At 39.8% G+C, this 16,355-nt stretch overlaps 2 protein-coding genes across 4 annotated transcripts; one reads left to right on the top strand and one right to left on the bottom strand.

Annotated features, from left to right (window-relative positions):
• The first annotated feature begins 313 nt into the window (after window positions 1-313).
• Window positions 314-10,431, top strand: rcl1 (RNA terminal phosphate cyclase-like 1). The gene is made up of 9 exons (XM_071467048.1): window positions 314-520; window positions 954-1,025; window positions 1,462-1,637; window positions 2,478-2,552; window positions 2,646-2,770; window positions 3,212-3,337; window positions 3,456-3,612; window positions 8,880-8,983; window positions 10,258-10,431. Exons 1-9 carry the CDS (start codon window positions 391-393, stop codon window positions 10,409-10,411), a joined length of 1,119 nt encoding a protein of 372 aa, XP_071323149.1. The 5' UTR covers window positions 314-390; the 3' UTR covers window positions 10,412-10,431.
• anxa3b (annexin A3b) lies at window positions 10,064-15,579 on the bottom strand. 3 transcript variants are annotated; one of them, XM_071467051.1, is made up of 15 exons: window positions 15,402-15,579; window positions 15,293-15,316; window positions 14,960-14,999; window positions 14,797-14,844; window positions 14,472-14,559; window positions 14,212-14,306; window positions 13,992-14,105; window positions 13,704-13,794; window positions 13,508-13,587; window positions 12,975-13,031; window positions 12,488-12,581; window positions 11,818-11,913; window positions 11,635-11,693; window positions 11,146-11,268; window positions 10,064-10,980 (listed from the first exon to the last, which is right to left on the bottom strand). In XM_071467051.1, exons 3-15 carry the CDS (start codon window positions 14,969-14,971, stop codon window positions 10,924-10,926), a joined length of 1,014 nt encoding a protein of 337 aa, XP_071323152.1. In that variant the 5' UTR covers window positions 14,972-14,999; window positions 15,293-15,316; window positions 15,402-15,579; the 3' UTR covers window positions 10,064-10,923. The 3 variants fall into 3 exon arrangements, with proteins under 3 accessions (XP_071323152.1, XP_071323151.1, XP_071323153.1); XM_071467050.1 differs by lacking the exon at window positions 15,293-15,316 and having other exon boundaries at window positions 15,402-15,577; XM_071467052.1 differs by lacking the exons at window positions 15,293-15,316; window positions 15,402-15,579 and adding an exon at window positions 15,085-15,268.
• Window positions 15,580-16,355: the final 776 nt, after the last annotated feature.

A 16,355-nucleotide genomic window follows, 5' to 3' on the forward strand; every position in this document is an offset into this window, starting at 1 on the left:
GATAAGATTTAATTATTGTGTTAATGTGTGTGTAAAAAGACCTGTAAATCATTTCGAGTTTTGAGTTCAGTTTAAGGTAAATTTACTTTATATAACGCGTACAGTTATATATAAATAAATGTAAATATTGGTTGTTTCCCTTTTGTTTACATTTCGATTAAGACTTGTGCCTTTAAGACGCAACGTTTTCATTCAACCACGCCCACTTTGTGTTAACGAGTGGTAATCTGCTGTCATCTAGTGGCCAACTTCAACAGTGCACCCTTTATTTAAAAAAAAAAAAAAAGCATTTTTGACCCTCCTGCTCTGCCGTACCCTCGCAGCTCATCAACGTCTTCCTGGACAAACACACGTGGATTTCCACTGACGACAGGCAGAAACAACAATAACATGGCAAGTCAGGGACTCGCCTACGACGGCTGCAATTTCTTCAGACAGCGGCTGGTTTTATCCACACTCAGCGGGAAGCGAGTTAAAATCAAGAACATAAGGTCTAAAGATGACGACCCCGGGCTCCGCGGTGAGTTGCAGCTTCACTTTGCATGTGGCGTCGCAGTTAGCTTGGCGGCTAACCAGCTAGCTGTTACGCAGTTGGGAGTGTGGTTAATCACTGGGCGTCGGACATGAGGAATCGATGGAGTAGTGGTGCAAATGTGAGACAAATGCAATCTCATGTTACTGTACTTAGTTGTATGGTTGTTGTACATGTGAAGAGCATCGAAGAGCTCTGTTTTCCACTGTTTGAGTGACTTATCTTGGGATATGTGAGGAAGGATTATTAGAAGTTAAATTTGTAAGTACAAGAATTGTTATTCCACTTGCTTGACTTTTTATGTTTTGGGACAGTTTGAACATTTCTAAAAAAGAACCTGAAGAGATAAAAAGTTATGGTCGAATTTAGATTAACATGTCTTCTCTGTTTTCCTGTGTTTTCTCTCCTATTGTCTCTCCAGATTTTGAGGCCAGCTTCATCAGATTATTAGACAAAGTGACCAATGGCTCCAGAATAGAGATTAACCAAACTGGTGAGTATGTAACTGCAGTGTTAGCTTTGTCACAGACTATGCAGTTTCTCTATTAACTGTTTACTGGCAGAGGGTAATAGTGTGTTGAGGTTTAAACATTGTCAGCACCAACAGGCAGATACCTTGAATGTGAATAATGGGATTTTAGTTGAAGTTCTTCATCATTTTCCACACGTTTTACCTCTTACAATCTTCTATAATGTGTTAATTCTGCTTCTTTTTGCATGTTGCTTCAGCTGTCCACGGCTATAACTGTAACCTTCTGTTTTTATGTAGAAAAATCTCAGTTGAATGTGTTAACTAATGGAAAATTGTATATATTTTATTTTCTGTGTGAGTGCTTTCTTCCATTGTGGTGACAGCAAGTCTGTTATAAAACTACTAATAGTACAATCTGCAGATTCACTCACTGTCCTCATGTTTCTGTCCATTCAAGGTACTGTGTTATTCTACCAGCCTGGACTGTTATATGGAGGTAGTGTGGAACATGACTGTAACCCACAGCGCTCAGTTGGTTACTATCTGGAAGCCCTGCTCATGCTGGCACCATTTATGAAGAACTCTCTGAAGGCCACTCTGAAGGGAGTCACCAATGACTCAGTTGACCCAACTGTGAGGATGCACACTCATCGCTCTGATCAACGTCCAACCAATACCTTTTGTTTCTTAATTTTGTCCTTATGGTTAAAATCTGATTTGACTAGCTCACGATGATACTGGGTGGAGCTGAAGCATGCTTCTGCATGCTATGTAAACTATGTTGTGGTTGCACACCTCCCAAATCCAAATGGACACTGCCCTCTAGTGCACACATCATTACGTGCAATTATATGCCAGTTAAGATCAACAGTGTTGCATAGAAGAGCTATACAGTTTGAGGGTGGGGAGTTGCTGAACATAGCACAATAGGTCAGGGTTGTAGTCAGGATTTTCTAACAATTTAGTAGTTGGTATATTGATTTGAAAAATTGTTAGAACACCCACAACTGATGGTTCACGTTACACATTTGCAAAAGCTGACTGTTTTCCCTGTTGTTTTCCCTGTTGTGACTCACTCGAGGCCCACTACCTCTCAATGTCCCATTTTTATCTTCAGATGCACATGTTTGATGTCTTCTTACAGCAGTCAGCCAGTCTCAGACACTGCATCATCTGTTTTTTGGTTTTTATTTTGCTCTTTGCTATGAGCTGTACTGTTTCAAAGTTGATAACAAACCAGGAACATGGAGGCAATAACAAATATGAAAACACTAGAGAGAAGTGTTGTCATGGAAACATGAAGCAGCATCTTTGCATGTTACTGTGATGAGAAATGGTCCATTGTCAGCTGATTATTATTATTATTATTATTATTATTATTATTATTATTATTATTATTATCATTTTTATTTATTTGTTTTCTGCAAGGTAGTTGCAATATTCAAACTAGGATTTAAACACTGTCTGCTGCAGGTTGACCTGCTGAAGTCCACAGCCCTTCCTCTGATGAAGAAGTTTGGCATTGATGGAGAAGGCTTTGATCTTAAGGTCTGCAATCAAATATCTTGTGTTGTTCTGACTTTAAAGAAAGTTAGTCAGTCTTTCTTGGTCTCATTCTCATCTCCGCTGCTGCTCCCTCAGGTGGTGAAGAGGGGGATGGCGCCGGGTGGGGGAGGAGAGGTTGTTTTCTCATGTCCCGTTCGCAGGACGATCAGGCCAGTCCAGCTGACTGACCCAGGAAAGATCAAGAGGATCAGAGGAGTGGCGTATCCTGCTCAGGCTCACAATCATGGCTGTTTTTCATCTGTATACAATGTGAAAGTAATACAAATAGTTATTAAAAAACACAGCTCAGTCCTATAGTATTCTGTTATACCTATTAGGGCCATCACAATTATTTTCTTTTTCAATTCATTGACTGATTAGTTTCTTGATTAATCATTTTATTAATAAAATATCAAAAAATTGTGAAAAATAGTAATTTCTCTAGCTCATTAAGTTCTAAAGCCCAACTTGACAACTTCAAATGTCCTGTTTTGTCCAACCAGCAGTCCAAAGGCTAGAGATATTCAGTTTACGGTTCATAAGTCAAGGAAACTCAGCAAACCCTCATATTAATGAATATTGGTGAAAGTGCACAGTAAGGTGACAATTAGTTTAACGCCCACAAACTCACACTGTTACAAGCCTTGACAGTCTAAATCCAGGTATTCGGTGCGAGTTTCTCCTCAAATGGCCAACAGGATAGTGGATTCTGCCAGAGCCGTCCTCAACCAGTTCATTCCAGACATCTACATCTACACTGACCACATGAAAGGAGCCAACTCGGGCAAGTGAGTATCTCAGTGTACATTTATTAGCTAGTCAGTTTCAACCATTTGTACGTTCCTGTATGTCACTAAGCTCTTATTCATAAAAAGACACTTAATAATTCATGTCGGTTAACCACAGGTCTCCAGGTTTTGGTCTGACCTTGGTGGCTGAGACGCTGAATGGCACCTTACTTAGTGCTGAGATGTCGTCCACGCCGCAGGGGCAGGGAGACCCTGTACTGCCAGAGGACCTCGGTAGGAACTGTGCCAAGCTACTTTTGGAGGAGGTACATCGGGTAAGCAAAGTAAAGACGTACAAAAGACAGCACATACACATTTCTCACACACGTGTCAGTGTTGTGGTTTTTGAGGTTGATCATCAAAGAAAAGATTAGATCAGATTTCTTTTGGCCTTTTTGAGTTACTTATGTTTATTGAGTCTGTTATTTGACATATGGTTTAAACCCAGTTTGATTCTACAGGTTCAGCTATTTTGCCGTGAAAAAGGTGCACAAGACCCCTTTTCACAGTGAACAGATGTAGACAATCAGTCATAATCAGGAATGTGCCCAAAGTTTTCAGCATTTGCACAAACAGGCCGTGTATTTATAAACAACCCAGCTGTATTTTAATTGAACAAGGGAAGGTGTGCTTATGATTTGCAGCGTGAAGCGTGTCGTTTTTATTGTACAGAAGCCTACTGTGAAAATGGGCTTTTGTGTTTTAGAGAGGCAGTAGACAACATTAAACCAGTGTGGCTTTGCGAACAAAAGGCTTTGCTACATTATTGTCCACAGAGAGTTTTCAGCTCCAGTCGCTCTAATACTGCAGGCAACTGAAGGCTCTTTCATCAACGGATCTACAAAGAAACTGCCTCTTATCCAACAAGTCTGACACTGGTTTATAACATAGATTCTCCTGCTAATTTATTATCAAAGATTTTTCAGAGGGATGTATTTTTTTAAGTCAATTTCTTGTTGAAGCCAAATTTTCCATCAAGTATGACAGTGAAACTTTATCTGTAACCCCTTGTACTATGATGATTTTCCACAGCGACAAATACAGCATTATGATATATGTTAAAGTTTAACTTACTCAAAAATCCACTGTTTTTTGTTTGGTTACTGTGCTGGAAAATCCCCATTATCACTGCAAGTTGATATCAGGACTGGGTTACCTTGCACACAGCAGCTGGAGGACCAGTTTGCAGCCCATCACTGTAGGATTCAGAATTCTTGGGGAATACCTCACATACACAGACAAGACACATTAGAAACCCAGCATGCAACAGTGACCTTCATTGCCCTTGTTTACCAGCGTTCTCTGGTAATGACCATGAATCCCAGTGTGGAATTCAAGTGAGAAACAGTTTGTGAGCAGAACCACAGTGTAGAAAACAACTAAAGGGTATTTCCATTCTAATGGACTTTTTTTTTTTTAGTTCCATTAAGACGGATGCTGTTTGAGCCTGTTTGATGAAGCTGTCATGTAAGTGTGTCTGTGGGTTGGAAAAATGTTTAAAGGCATTATCTTTGATAATAACTCTGAAAAGACAGAGTTTAAAGCATATTGTTTTATTTGGAGGCACTGAAGATAACAGAATGAATCAACAAAAGGGAGCAAGGTTACACTTCTCATCTTTGCTGACTGTTCACAGCATATGGACCGAGGCTGTCCAATGTCTCATCCCCATTTACACATCCATCCATTATCCATACTGCTTAACCTCAAAGGGTCACATTCACACATACGGGCAGTTTAGAATCGGCAGTTAACCTAATGTGCACGCCTTTGGACTGTGGGATGAAGCTGGAGTACCCGGAGGGAACCTACGCTGGCACATGGAGAACATGTAAACTCCACACATAAAAGGCCCCAAGCGCCAATGCAAATATTTATGTAAATAATTTTAAGTCAGTAAAATTGAAAATTAAAAAAAAATACTCTGCAGCAAAAAAGACCACTTTGAGTAACAGAGCTACATGTAATCACTTCCTGTTTTTCTTCCTCAGAATTACCACAGGGTTACTGTGGTAACTTCAGGGTTACTCTGTTACTTTGGTTGATAGCTCTGTATCTTTCCCCCTTTTTTTTTTTTTTTTTTTTTTTTTTTTTTAAATGTCTGTCTTGGAATATCCAAGTCAACAAAACTAACAAAGAATTCCCACTTGGTTAATGTGTTAATTGTGCGCCAGTGAATTATTTGTAATAAATATGCAAGTTGAGTCTACTTAGAAGTCCCAGATAGACCTCAGACAGGTCAAATGTCAGTGACTGCATTCATAAATTGTGTTTAATTTCTGTACAACGGCGTTTTAATTGATTCGGTGACGTGTCAGCTGAGTAGTGTTTATTCAGCTACAGGGAAAACAAAGTCACATTTTATGTATCATTTTTTTTTTCTACTCATGTAGGGTTGCTTACAATAGTAGCTGTAAGACAAAGGAACTTGGTTGTTACTATAAACATTATACACGCACAAAGAATCTCCCATAGTGAAACAGGAAAAAGAGCCCACTTCATCAGAATATATACAATTAGATCCAGTGACTCTGTGACTTCAGTTTTGCTCCACATGGCTCTGCCTCACACCCCTCTCTCATAGGAGCCATGTGAGTCCAGTTAGCTGGTCAGGGTAGTGCTGATTAACTCTGAAAGAGGAATATTGTTGGATGCATCTTCTTAACTCCAAGCAACAGAGTGGGGAGCTGATGTTTCTGTGCAGCAGACTTCGAGGACGGTGGATTAATAATCTGTCAGTTTTAAACATTTTGTACCTTTTTTCTTAAAGCCACAGCTGCTGGTGGAAGAGGTAGATTCACCGTGTTGAACAGCATTTGAATAACTGTTCATTTTAATGCCTAACTGTAGCAGGAGGGCAGGGTGATTTCTGCAGCTGAGAAGAGGAGATGACACCAGGGTAAAATGGATGTGAGACTCTGCTGTTGGGATTGTTTTTTTTTTTTTTGTTTGTTTTTTTTTTTAAACTGGGAAAGGAAATGAAATTTGCCGGATTTGCATTAAAGGGCATGGGCGCTCTGTGTGTGCACGTCTTGTTTGTTTTATGGTTAATCAGTACAGTCTTCTTGTAGTAAACCAAAGCTACACGATGGACATTTTGTTTTTGGCAGCAACGTCAGCACTGGGCAGGAGCTGATGTAAGTGGGGCTCTCTCAAAATGTTCATTTATACTAAATGATCTTTAGTTTTATGAAATTTGAAAATATCTGTAGGCTTGTGTTGACAGAGTTTCCATGTCAGTGCCTCAGTGCCTGTTGTTTTTGTGATTACATTCAGTTTGACAGCTACAAGTTTTAAAAAAAAAAAAAAAAAAAAAAAAAAAAGAGACGACAGTAGTGTCTACACAATGAGGCTGAAGACATTGAGTATTCAAGGCATAGGTGTAATTATTGTTTACCCAGGTATTGATTATAGTTTGATTATTATTTCCTATTTTTACAAAGAATTGTTATTTGGTATTCTCACTAAATTCAGAACATCTCAGGTTGTTGTTTTTCTCCAGTCATAAGAAGGGTTTTGAATTGGGCTAAAATCAGTTCCCAGTAAAGAAGCGTGGCCTTGACCGACCACATTGTTCACAGTTAAGGTAACAAATGCAAAACATGGTTTTAACCACTCAATGTTGTGTTATACAGTTTTACAGGTTCAGGTCAAATTAGTCTGTACATTTTACACGGTATTGCATCACAGTATAATTTGCTTGTCTGTGTCTGTGCCCACGTTTTCTGTATTTGACTTGTGAAAGGGGGCTGTGATTCACTTGAAGGATTTAAGGGACTTTTCCATAAGGCCTCGTGGCTGGTAAGTGGCCACTGGCCTCTTGGGACATCTTAACTGTGTGATGTTTCCTTTAGAAGGCAGGGCCTGAAACTAGCTGTCAGAAATGGAGTTAATGTATTATTACTCATAGTTTGAAATGAAGAACCTGCTCTGGAAAAGCTTGAGGTAGTTTAAATTTGTGTAGTCCAGATCAGCAACACAACAAGGTAAGGTGCTTGGGCACAACATTGTCTCTATAGCAAACCTTATGTGCTCTCTGGGTCGTGGACAGTGTTAGAGAGGATTTACTGAAGTTGGATAAAACATCACTTTCAAGGTAAATCAAAGTTTCTTCCTCCCAAAGAGCACAAACAGCATGCTGTGTTTGGTAAAATCAATTATCTGAATTGTTACAAATATGAATAACTCACTCATGTATCCAGACGTTAGAAGCGTACTGTGAAAACATATTTTTAATAAGATGGTAAAACTTAAATCAGAATGTGGAAAATCCATCAGTTGGTCATACTTGTGTTCTTTAGGCTTTTTTAATGGCGTTACGGTGGAACTAATTTATGATGAAGTTGTCGTTGTCCATAGGCGCATAATTGAAGTCATGAAGAATTTGAATTCATTTTCACCAAGTCCAATAAATCTCATCCAGCTGTGGAAGGAATGTAGTCAACAAAATCTCTGCCTCATCAACAATAAAAACAATGTCACCACATTTTTGCCATGTGGTCGCAGTGATATGATTATGTAATTGAATCATATTCCTGCTGACAAGTTGTCGCGATGCCAGAATACTGAATGACTGGGCCACATGCTTACTTGGTTAGAATGGAGGCACAGTAGGGTAGAAGACAGTGCTCCTGTGTAGCTGCAGTGAAACTGTCACACGTTTGTATATCAGGTTAGTACAGGACATGGAATGGTCTGAAATGGAAAAATGTCTCTCAGCCATTTTAAAGTTGAGTTTATAAAATGCTCTTGGGTGTGTCCAGTGTTGCATAGGCCTCTGCATACGAGCTGGGGGAATAGCACATAACAGTTATCGAGTAATCATGATGGCATGTGATCACTTGGATACAGAGAGTGGATCCTCTGTCCTCTAAATATCTCATACGTGAAGGGAACGGGGGGAATTGGGTAAAGGGTTATGATCAGAGATCAGGTCAGAGGGAGCAGGAAAACACAGCACTATTTGGGGGGAAAAAGGAGAAGATCGTTATAGGTAACTGCGGCGAGGGTATATGAAGAAAGAACTGCATTTGTACAAAGTGTCATGTGAGCAGGAAAGAAGAAATGCCACAGTTGCAACCTGTAGCACAAACTGTTCACTGTGTCCACTGTCTTCAAGAAAATCTGGTGAAATAAAATGGTTTACTTCAGATTAAAATGCACGTGAATTTTGGAAAAAATTAAAAAATAAAATCAAGCCCCATAAAACACAAAATGTCTGTGCTTCAAACTGTCTTAGTTTTGTACCATTTGGCATACGTTTGTGTTTAATTTGGATCAAGGTCTTTCTGTGTTTGAGTTAGAGACATTATCACCCTGAATTTGTGTCCACAGCTGAAAAACATCTAACCCACAATTACCGCTCATGGATTGTCACTATGTTTTTCAAATGTAGATAGTTTTCAGTGTTGAACCCATAATAATCAATCCCTCTGTCAAGGGGTCACTGAGTTCTTGCTAAACATCTCCACCTCTATGACGTATTTCTCTGTTGTTTTTGTTGCTGAAATACACCCCCCCTCCTCCTCTTTGTCTGTTTTAGGGCGGCTGCGTGGATTCATCCAATCAGAGCATGGCACTGCTCTTGATGACTCTTGGCCAACAGGATGTGTCAAAGGTTCTGCTCGGACCCCTCTCCCCATACACGTAAGACATTGTCCCAGTGAACTTTACAAACAGACCCATGGCCCATTCATAAGTTAATTTACAGATTAACTTATGAATGTAGAACACACTGGACCTTACATTTAGTTATTCTTCTACTAGTCCTCTCTTGGCAAGTGACAATAATCCAAAGGTCTTGACCCACTGCAGGGCACAAAATACTGGACAAATAAACGACAGAGGTCATAAATACACTCAGCAGTTTGTAATATATAAGCCGTGTTTATTTTTTTTATGATTTTCCCTGAAAAATAGAGATTTTTTTTTTTTTTTAAGAGGAACAGTTTAAACTTTTTGTTTTCACTTAAATCTGATGTCCCAGAGCAGTTCACAGCAAACAAGCTTGTCATAGGAACACCTGAGAAAGACTTGTGGTTATACAAAGATAAGAGAAAATGCAGATGAGTTTTTCACTATGCACCAGAATTATTGTAATTAAATACATATATATTTTTTTAACAAGTGGTAAATAACATGCCCTAGTTAAATTCAGTCAGCTTTTGAGCTGTATTTTTTTCCATTGCAGTTTTTTTTTCACATGCATGTGAACACTTATGGTGCTTGGCCAGCTGTTCATTTACATAATCATTTACATGGTCAGTGTCTGTTTATACAGAGGTGCTTGTAGTTTCAAATGTATGAGGGTAAATGAGACAAAAATAAAAACTGATTTTCAGACATTGTCACCACGAAGAAGAGCGATCTATGAACTGTCCATTTTCAGTTATCATGGTACCGGTGCTGTGTCCCTCTCAAGTACAGTACTATGATAACTGAAGATTGGCAGTGCCATCACAATACATTCCTACCTTTACTCAGGTAATGCTATAACACAACATGCTACCTCCTGATGTGCATCTATTTTTTTTTCTTAACAAATTTCAGTTTTAAATTATGCTTTTTTGTTTGTCTCTGTCAATTTTCTTATACTTCCAATTTCCTAATTTTCATTTGGCATCTAAGCTTTAAGAATTGAATGTAATGTGCATTAGAGATAAAAGACTGGATTCATGACCTTTTACCTTTACTAAAGCAGACAGCATGAAGTAGACCAGAACACTGTTCTAGGAATGTGTGTCTGTTATTTATTAACGTCATATATTTTATCCAACACAGAGTGAACGCCTCTCCTTTGGGATTATAGAGTGAAATTGCCATGTCACAAGTAATAAAGCATAAAAATGAGACTTAAGTTTCATCTCCAATTTCTCTTACTAACTCCCTCCCTCCTCCCATCTCTCTCACTGTCTCCCCAGGATCGAGTTCCTCAGACACATTAGAGACTTCTTCCAGATCATGTTCAAGATCGAGGTCCAGAAGCCTTTAGAAGACGAAAGGAAAGGGGGAGACAAGGTCCTGATGACCTGCGTAGGAGTTGGTTACAGCAACATAAACAAAAGTCTAAAATAAAATATTTTTTATATAAATGGCATGTTTTCTTGTACCTCTTTGCTCACTTACATGCAATAGTAGACCATTGTATTTATTTTTTTAAGTGTGGAAGTAATGATATTGGTTATTTGTGTGTATGTTACCGACTGTTTGTGTTACAGTATACCACAAGATAATACTAATGTAAGAAATTTGCAGTTATATCAGTCACATGGGATATAAACAACTCTATGCATCCTAAAATACATTCAAAAGCATCTTCATATGCATGAATTTCAGCTGCTGCTTAAGTCTTGGTGTTTGAATCATCCAGTCTGCACAGCACCGTAGAGAAAACATTAACCTCAGGTCGCACATTATTGGAATTCCACATTAAAAAGCATTTCTACATGGTTAGTTCCAGTCATCATCTGCACTCAGCTCAGGCGAATGTATCAATCTAATAAAAAGGCCATTGACTGGTCATCATCTACTTTTTGATAATGCTGCGCTTCACACCATATGTTTCTCGTCGCAGGAGTTGGGAGGAGTTAGTCTTGGCCACAGAGATGCTTGAGGGTGTTACCGTAACTGCCCGAAACTTCAGACTGCAGAAACATAAAAACGGGAAACTGTTTGGTTGAAGGACATGTAAACAAAGCTCTTGTCCAACATCTAAAACTGCAACAACTGCAACATTTCACCTTTGCGGAACATTTATATTCATATGCTGAGTTTTTTTTTTCTTTATCTCTCTGGGTGTATGTACTTACCTCTAACTGGGAGTAGAGGGAACATCCAAACAGTTTCTTGTACTCAGCTCTGATGTCCAGCAAATCAATCTCTGAGCGACTGACCAATATCCTGGTCAGAGTGGACTCTGTGGTCCCCAAGCCCTGCACAAAGCAGCACAATGAATTTTGAATTTTGGGATGAAACAAAAAGGTGTAAAAAGGTTCTTGATAGATCAAATAAAGACACAATGGCTATTATTTGTTCACTTCAAATATAGTACCATGTATTATGAAATAATGGCTGCTTCTGTGTCTGCGTAGCTTTACCTTTTTTTATCTGCTGTTTTACAGCCTGCAACATTTCAACCAATGTTGCACAATTTGACAAAGCAGCAGCAGTAAAACGGTGGCTTAAAATTCCTTTCCACACCAGTAGTGACCAATACAATTGTCTACTGTGGGTAAAAAAAGGGCACACACTGCCGCCAAACAATATGTGGATTTCATTGGACAGCTTGCACAGCTTACCTTCATGCTCTTGAAAAGCCTCTCGGCGAGGTACGTAGGAACGTTCTTCACACATTTCACTAGACAGAAGAATAAGTTAATAGATAGGAAAAAAAAAAAATTGCGATAAATTTTGTGTCCCAAATGTATTTATGCCACATGAGAACAGAGAAATAGGCAGACAATGTGACACATTTTTCTCACCAACAGCCACTAGTAGCTTCTCCAGGTTTCCAGACATCTCACTCTCAATGCTCTCCTGCAGAGTCTTCTTGCTAATATTCTTGTACTCCACCAGAGCTGCCAAAACATGACAGAGATTTGAATACAACAGTTTTTCCTCTCCAAAGGTCTATCATATTTCTTTTATGTTTTTTTGCCACACTGACTGTGGCATCCCCTGATTTTGCCTCTAGTGGCACCATGAGCTGAACATTTTTGTCTATTAGTGAAATGTCTTGAAAACTACTAGACTGAAATTTGACACAGGTGTCAATGGTGCCCTGGGGATGAATCCTGATAAACAACTAATACTTTTCATCATCAGGTCAAAATGTTACTTTGTCCAGTATGGTGTTTTATGACTAAACGTGCAAAAAGTAATGACACTTCAGCACCTCAGCTTTGTGTTTTGCTCTAACTGGCAAAGTTTAACACACCAACATGCTAAACTAAGATGGTTGGCATAGTTAACATAACTGCATCAACATTTAAGCATTGTCACCGCGAGCATGTTAGCGTGCTGGCATTAGCATTTAGCTCAATGCAACCAGAGAGAGTACACTAGCATGGTTATAGACTCTCAGTGTATTTTGGGTTTTTTTTTTTAATGAAATTGACCTGTACTAAAAAAATATGTAAGGGGTGTACTCACTCTGTCGAAGCTGGGGGATGCTCCTGTGGCACAGGATGTCAATAAACTTGTCCTCATCAGTACCCCATTTCTTCTCCCCTGCTTCATACAGCGCCTGGAATGAAAATGAGTGTAAGTGTACATGCAGCTTTACACTAAAAATACAAATGTTCTGTTGGTGGAAAGTTCAGCTAAACCGCATGACGTCACATAAAGGATTTTTGTTTTCGAGGTCAAATCCAGTAAGTGCAATACAAAGGGGGACACTGACATGTCGGGCACGGGAACAGCGAGCAGGTTCAGACTTGCATCACAGTGAGGTGTGCTAACTGAGGTGAGCGGTGCCTTCGAGCCCGCTGAATGTGTTATCTCAAGCAAAAAAAATATCAAACTGACACATGTCTGACACAGTAGCTAAACTGCGTCAGACGAAGTTGAAAAAACACAGGAAGAGGCGGGAAAACAAGGGTGGATTACACAACGAATGATTTAAATGCAGTGAATGTACCTTAGCATCTGCTTTAGCCTTGGCAGCATCCACACTGGTGCTCTCGTCTCTCTTCCCCTGCGAGGAGGAGCACAGGAAAATGGAATAAATTCAATCCATTTGGCATTTGCTCAGAAATTGATTACGTTGGTGAGCCTTTTTTAATGGAATATTTAATATCCTTGTCACGATTCAACATCTAATCTCACCCCTGTCACCTCATAACAAAGCTTTCCAAAGATTTACAGATCTTGTAGAAAACAATTAAGGCCTCTAACTGAAGAGTGATTATATTATTGTGTTGATTGCGTTTTGTCTCACACAAAAAAACATGACTTCCAGTTCTAGATCAGAAATAGGAAACATTTTTCATATAAGGATTTTCATCTTGTACATTCTTTGGATATAAAGAAAAAGAAAGTGCAGGTTGATTTTTTCATGACATTTTTTGAGACAGGATAGGGCTACAATAAATTTATCGCTTTGGGTCTGATCTCATTTGTTGGAAATGCCTTCTGATAGGACGTCACAGTTTTAATTTTAGTATAGAATACCTCAGCCAAGATGAGCAGTGCTTTGCCATATTCTCCAGATACCTCCGACTGCAGATCATGAATCAGCGATCTTCCCGTTTCTTGAAGCAAACAAAGAATTCCAAAATGATCAGATACATGGCATCATGAACGTCTGCCATCTAAAGTTATTATCTAAACTACAAAATTACAAATACAGTGTGTTGACGGTACAAACCTGCCAGGTACGCCTCAGACATGGCTTTTATCTGTCTGCTGGATCTCGAGGCAAAGATTTCCGTCAGAGTACTCTCTGTGGTCCCTGCACCCTGCAAGTGATACACACAAAATGCGATCTACACAAACAAATGATGATAAACAATAATAATGACGATGGAGTTCTTAAGAGCTCAATGCAAATATAGTAAAATTTCATGAATCCAAGCAAATCTGAGGAAAAATAAGCCTGTTCAGCCAAATTACATTGTGCAACTTGTGCAACACTGAGCCAGACACATGCTCTCACCTTGATGGCTTTGATGACCTCATGACAGTCATAGACAGCAGGAGGTGTTACCAAGGCGACTAACAAGTCTTCAAAGTCTCCATGGGTGTCACCCTCCAGGTCAGCCACTAATTTCTGATGGAGGAAGGTAATAATAATAATAATAATACATGTCTTACTCCACCTGTCGTTTTCTCTTTGTCCTACAATTAATATTGAGAATAAATATGCACGGATGTACCCTTCCTGTGGCCTTCTCATAGGCACTGGCAATAAGCTGACGCTGAGCATTACTTCTCTGGGTAAACACCTCAGTTAGTGTTTTTTCTGTCGTACCTGTAACGAAGAGGACAACACAAAACAGGCTTACCACTCACACTGCACTGGGAAAGTTCATGGGTTTACAACCTTGCACGAAAGACAATATGCACACACTTAGTAAAATAAAGCGCTTTGCATGTTTCTCTGATATATGCTGATAACAGTTAACCATTAGCTTACCGAGGCCCTCTATGGCCTTCCTTAGTGCAGCCACATCTTCCTCTGCTTTAAAGTTTGCCTTGTCCTTTATCGTTCCTCTTGCACTGGACTGTTGAACAAAGGCACATGCTGACAGGCTCACACGTAACAATGAAATATTATCACCCAGTAACCACATGACTGTATTACTTGCTGTTGACAATGTCTTATATTCTAAGCCGTCCCATTTGTCCCTATCCATTCAAGCATTAGCAAACTGTGTGATAATAATAATCGGAACCATCATCGTCATCATCTCCGTGAAAAAGACCCTGCACAGGAAAAGGTAAGGGTATGTCCAACCTACTGTCACAGTCAGTGAGGAGGGGGAGTCTAGGAGCAGGTCCAGGTCATCCTAGAATAGGAGTCAACACACGTGCTTACGTTATCACCTGTCATTTTCTCATATTTCAAGAATAAAATCAAATTCAAATCTCACCATCACTCTCAGATTGCCTACAACTACTCACCCAAACAGACATGGTTGTGTTTGTATAGGAAGGTGTTCAACTAGGGAGAAAAGAACCACATAGTATTAATATCCTCACATCACTGCATAGTGTTATAATGTATTTCTTCACTTATGGACTCCTGCCTCAGATTATCTCTGCTCTCTGCACATTTCTCTTTCACTTCATCCTCTTGACTTTCACTGCCATAACATAAACAGATCCACTGGGTTTTTCCTCTAAATGTCCGCCTTTAAATCCACGTAGCACCCAGAGCTGAACCCAGAGCTGGCGGTTACAGGTTGAGTAATCCAACATACACTCGAGCAGAGCTGGAGAAAATCAAACCCATACCATTGTAATGTCGGCCGCTGCAGTCTGAAATGCAAAGCGTTAAACGAAAGGGAAAAAAAATCTGGAGAAGTCAGAATATTGTATTATTTTTGTTTGATTTTCGTCTTACCTATGTGGGAGGACGGGACTGATGTCAAAGGAGGAATCTCACAGTATGGCAAAATCGCCACACCTTTCAGAAAAGTTGAGATGGCGACGCCCATCATTAGCTGGGGGGAAGTTGAGTCATGGAGACTCCTCCTCATGTGTACACAGTAACTCTGCAGCCATGGTCCTCTGCACACAGGCGCATACTCCCTGGGATTTCTGCCACGCCCTCTCTGCTTCTACAGTATTTATCACATGAGCTTTTCCCAACACTGTAGTGAGCCCGGATGCGATTGGATTTCAGTGACAACCCAAGCTCCGTGATGGGTCTGACGGCATGTTTGCTCAGGGCAGGGGCATCAAGGTGTGAGTCAGAGAAAGGAAGGAAATCAAGAAACAGGAAAATAATATTTGTTGTAAGCCGGACCCATCTCTTTATTTCATCACTGCCTCTTCCTCTAGCAGAGCTCAACCAAACCTCAGTTAACTCAAATGTATTTTTTTTAGATGATAATGATAATAAATAATAAATTAATCAAATCTACTTGTAATAAACAATAAATAATGAAGGAGTGAATGAACTCTATGGAGTCAGAGCAATATTTTCTGAAATGCTAAGCACTACTTTGCATGCGGAGGCAAACGTGAATGTGTGTGAGAGCCGTGTCACCTCACCGCAGATGTTTGTTACCAGAGGTAACCAAGGCTGCCAACATCTGGGCCGAGCCCGGGTCCTGAGGGCAGCGTGCTTGCGCTCACTGCTGCACCATGGGAAAAATATCCTGTAAGTGTTTTTATTAACAAATACATGAATAAAATAGGAGGATCTGCTCCGATGGGCAGAGGGGAGAGGGGCAGTTGGGACATCTAGTGGCTGACCCTTAACACAACAGAAGCGCTGGGCAAGGGACCAAAAATAGAGAGATAAGATATGAGGGTTTGTGAATGATTCAACTGCATGAATTCTTCTCTGCGG

This window comes from Trachinotus anak, unplaced genomic scaffold (assembly GCF_046630095.1).
Source record: "Trachinotus anak isolate AG129_WGS33_773 ecotype Australia unplaced genomic scaffold, CSIRO_AGI_Tana_v1 ptg000028l, whole genome shotgun sequence".
Taxonomy (NCBI): domain Eukaryota; kingdom Metazoa; phylum Chordata; class Actinopteri; order Carangiformes; family Carangidae; genus Trachinotus; species Trachinotus anak.

What these genes read in the sequence shown, in the direction of transcription:
- rcl1 (XM_071467048.1), top strand. Translation starts at nt 391, where the DNA reads ATGGCAAGTCAGGGACTCGCCTACGACGGCTGCAATTTCTTCAGACAG. An exon ending in AATAGAGATTAACCAAACTG is followed by an intron (nt 1,026 to 1,461) that starts GTGAGTATGTAA and finishes TGTCCATTCAAG; the next exon opens with GTACTGTGTTATTCTACCAG. An exon ending in AAAGGAGCCAACTCGGGCAA is followed by an intron (nt 3,338 to 3,455) that starts GTGAGTATCTCA and finishes GGTTAACCACAG; the next exon opens with GTCTCCAGGTTTTGGTCTGA.
- anxa3b (XM_071467051.1), bottom strand. An exon ending in AGGTCATCAAAGCCATCAAG is followed by an intron (nt 13,795 to 13,991) that starts GTGAGAGCATGT and finishes TATCACTTGCAG; the next exon opens with GGTGCAGGGACCACAGAGAG. An exon ending in GTCTGAGGCGTACCTGGCAG is followed by an intron (nt 13,588 to 13,703) that starts GTTTGTACCGTC and finishes GTTTGCTTCAAG; the next exon opens with AAACGGGAAGATCGCTGATT.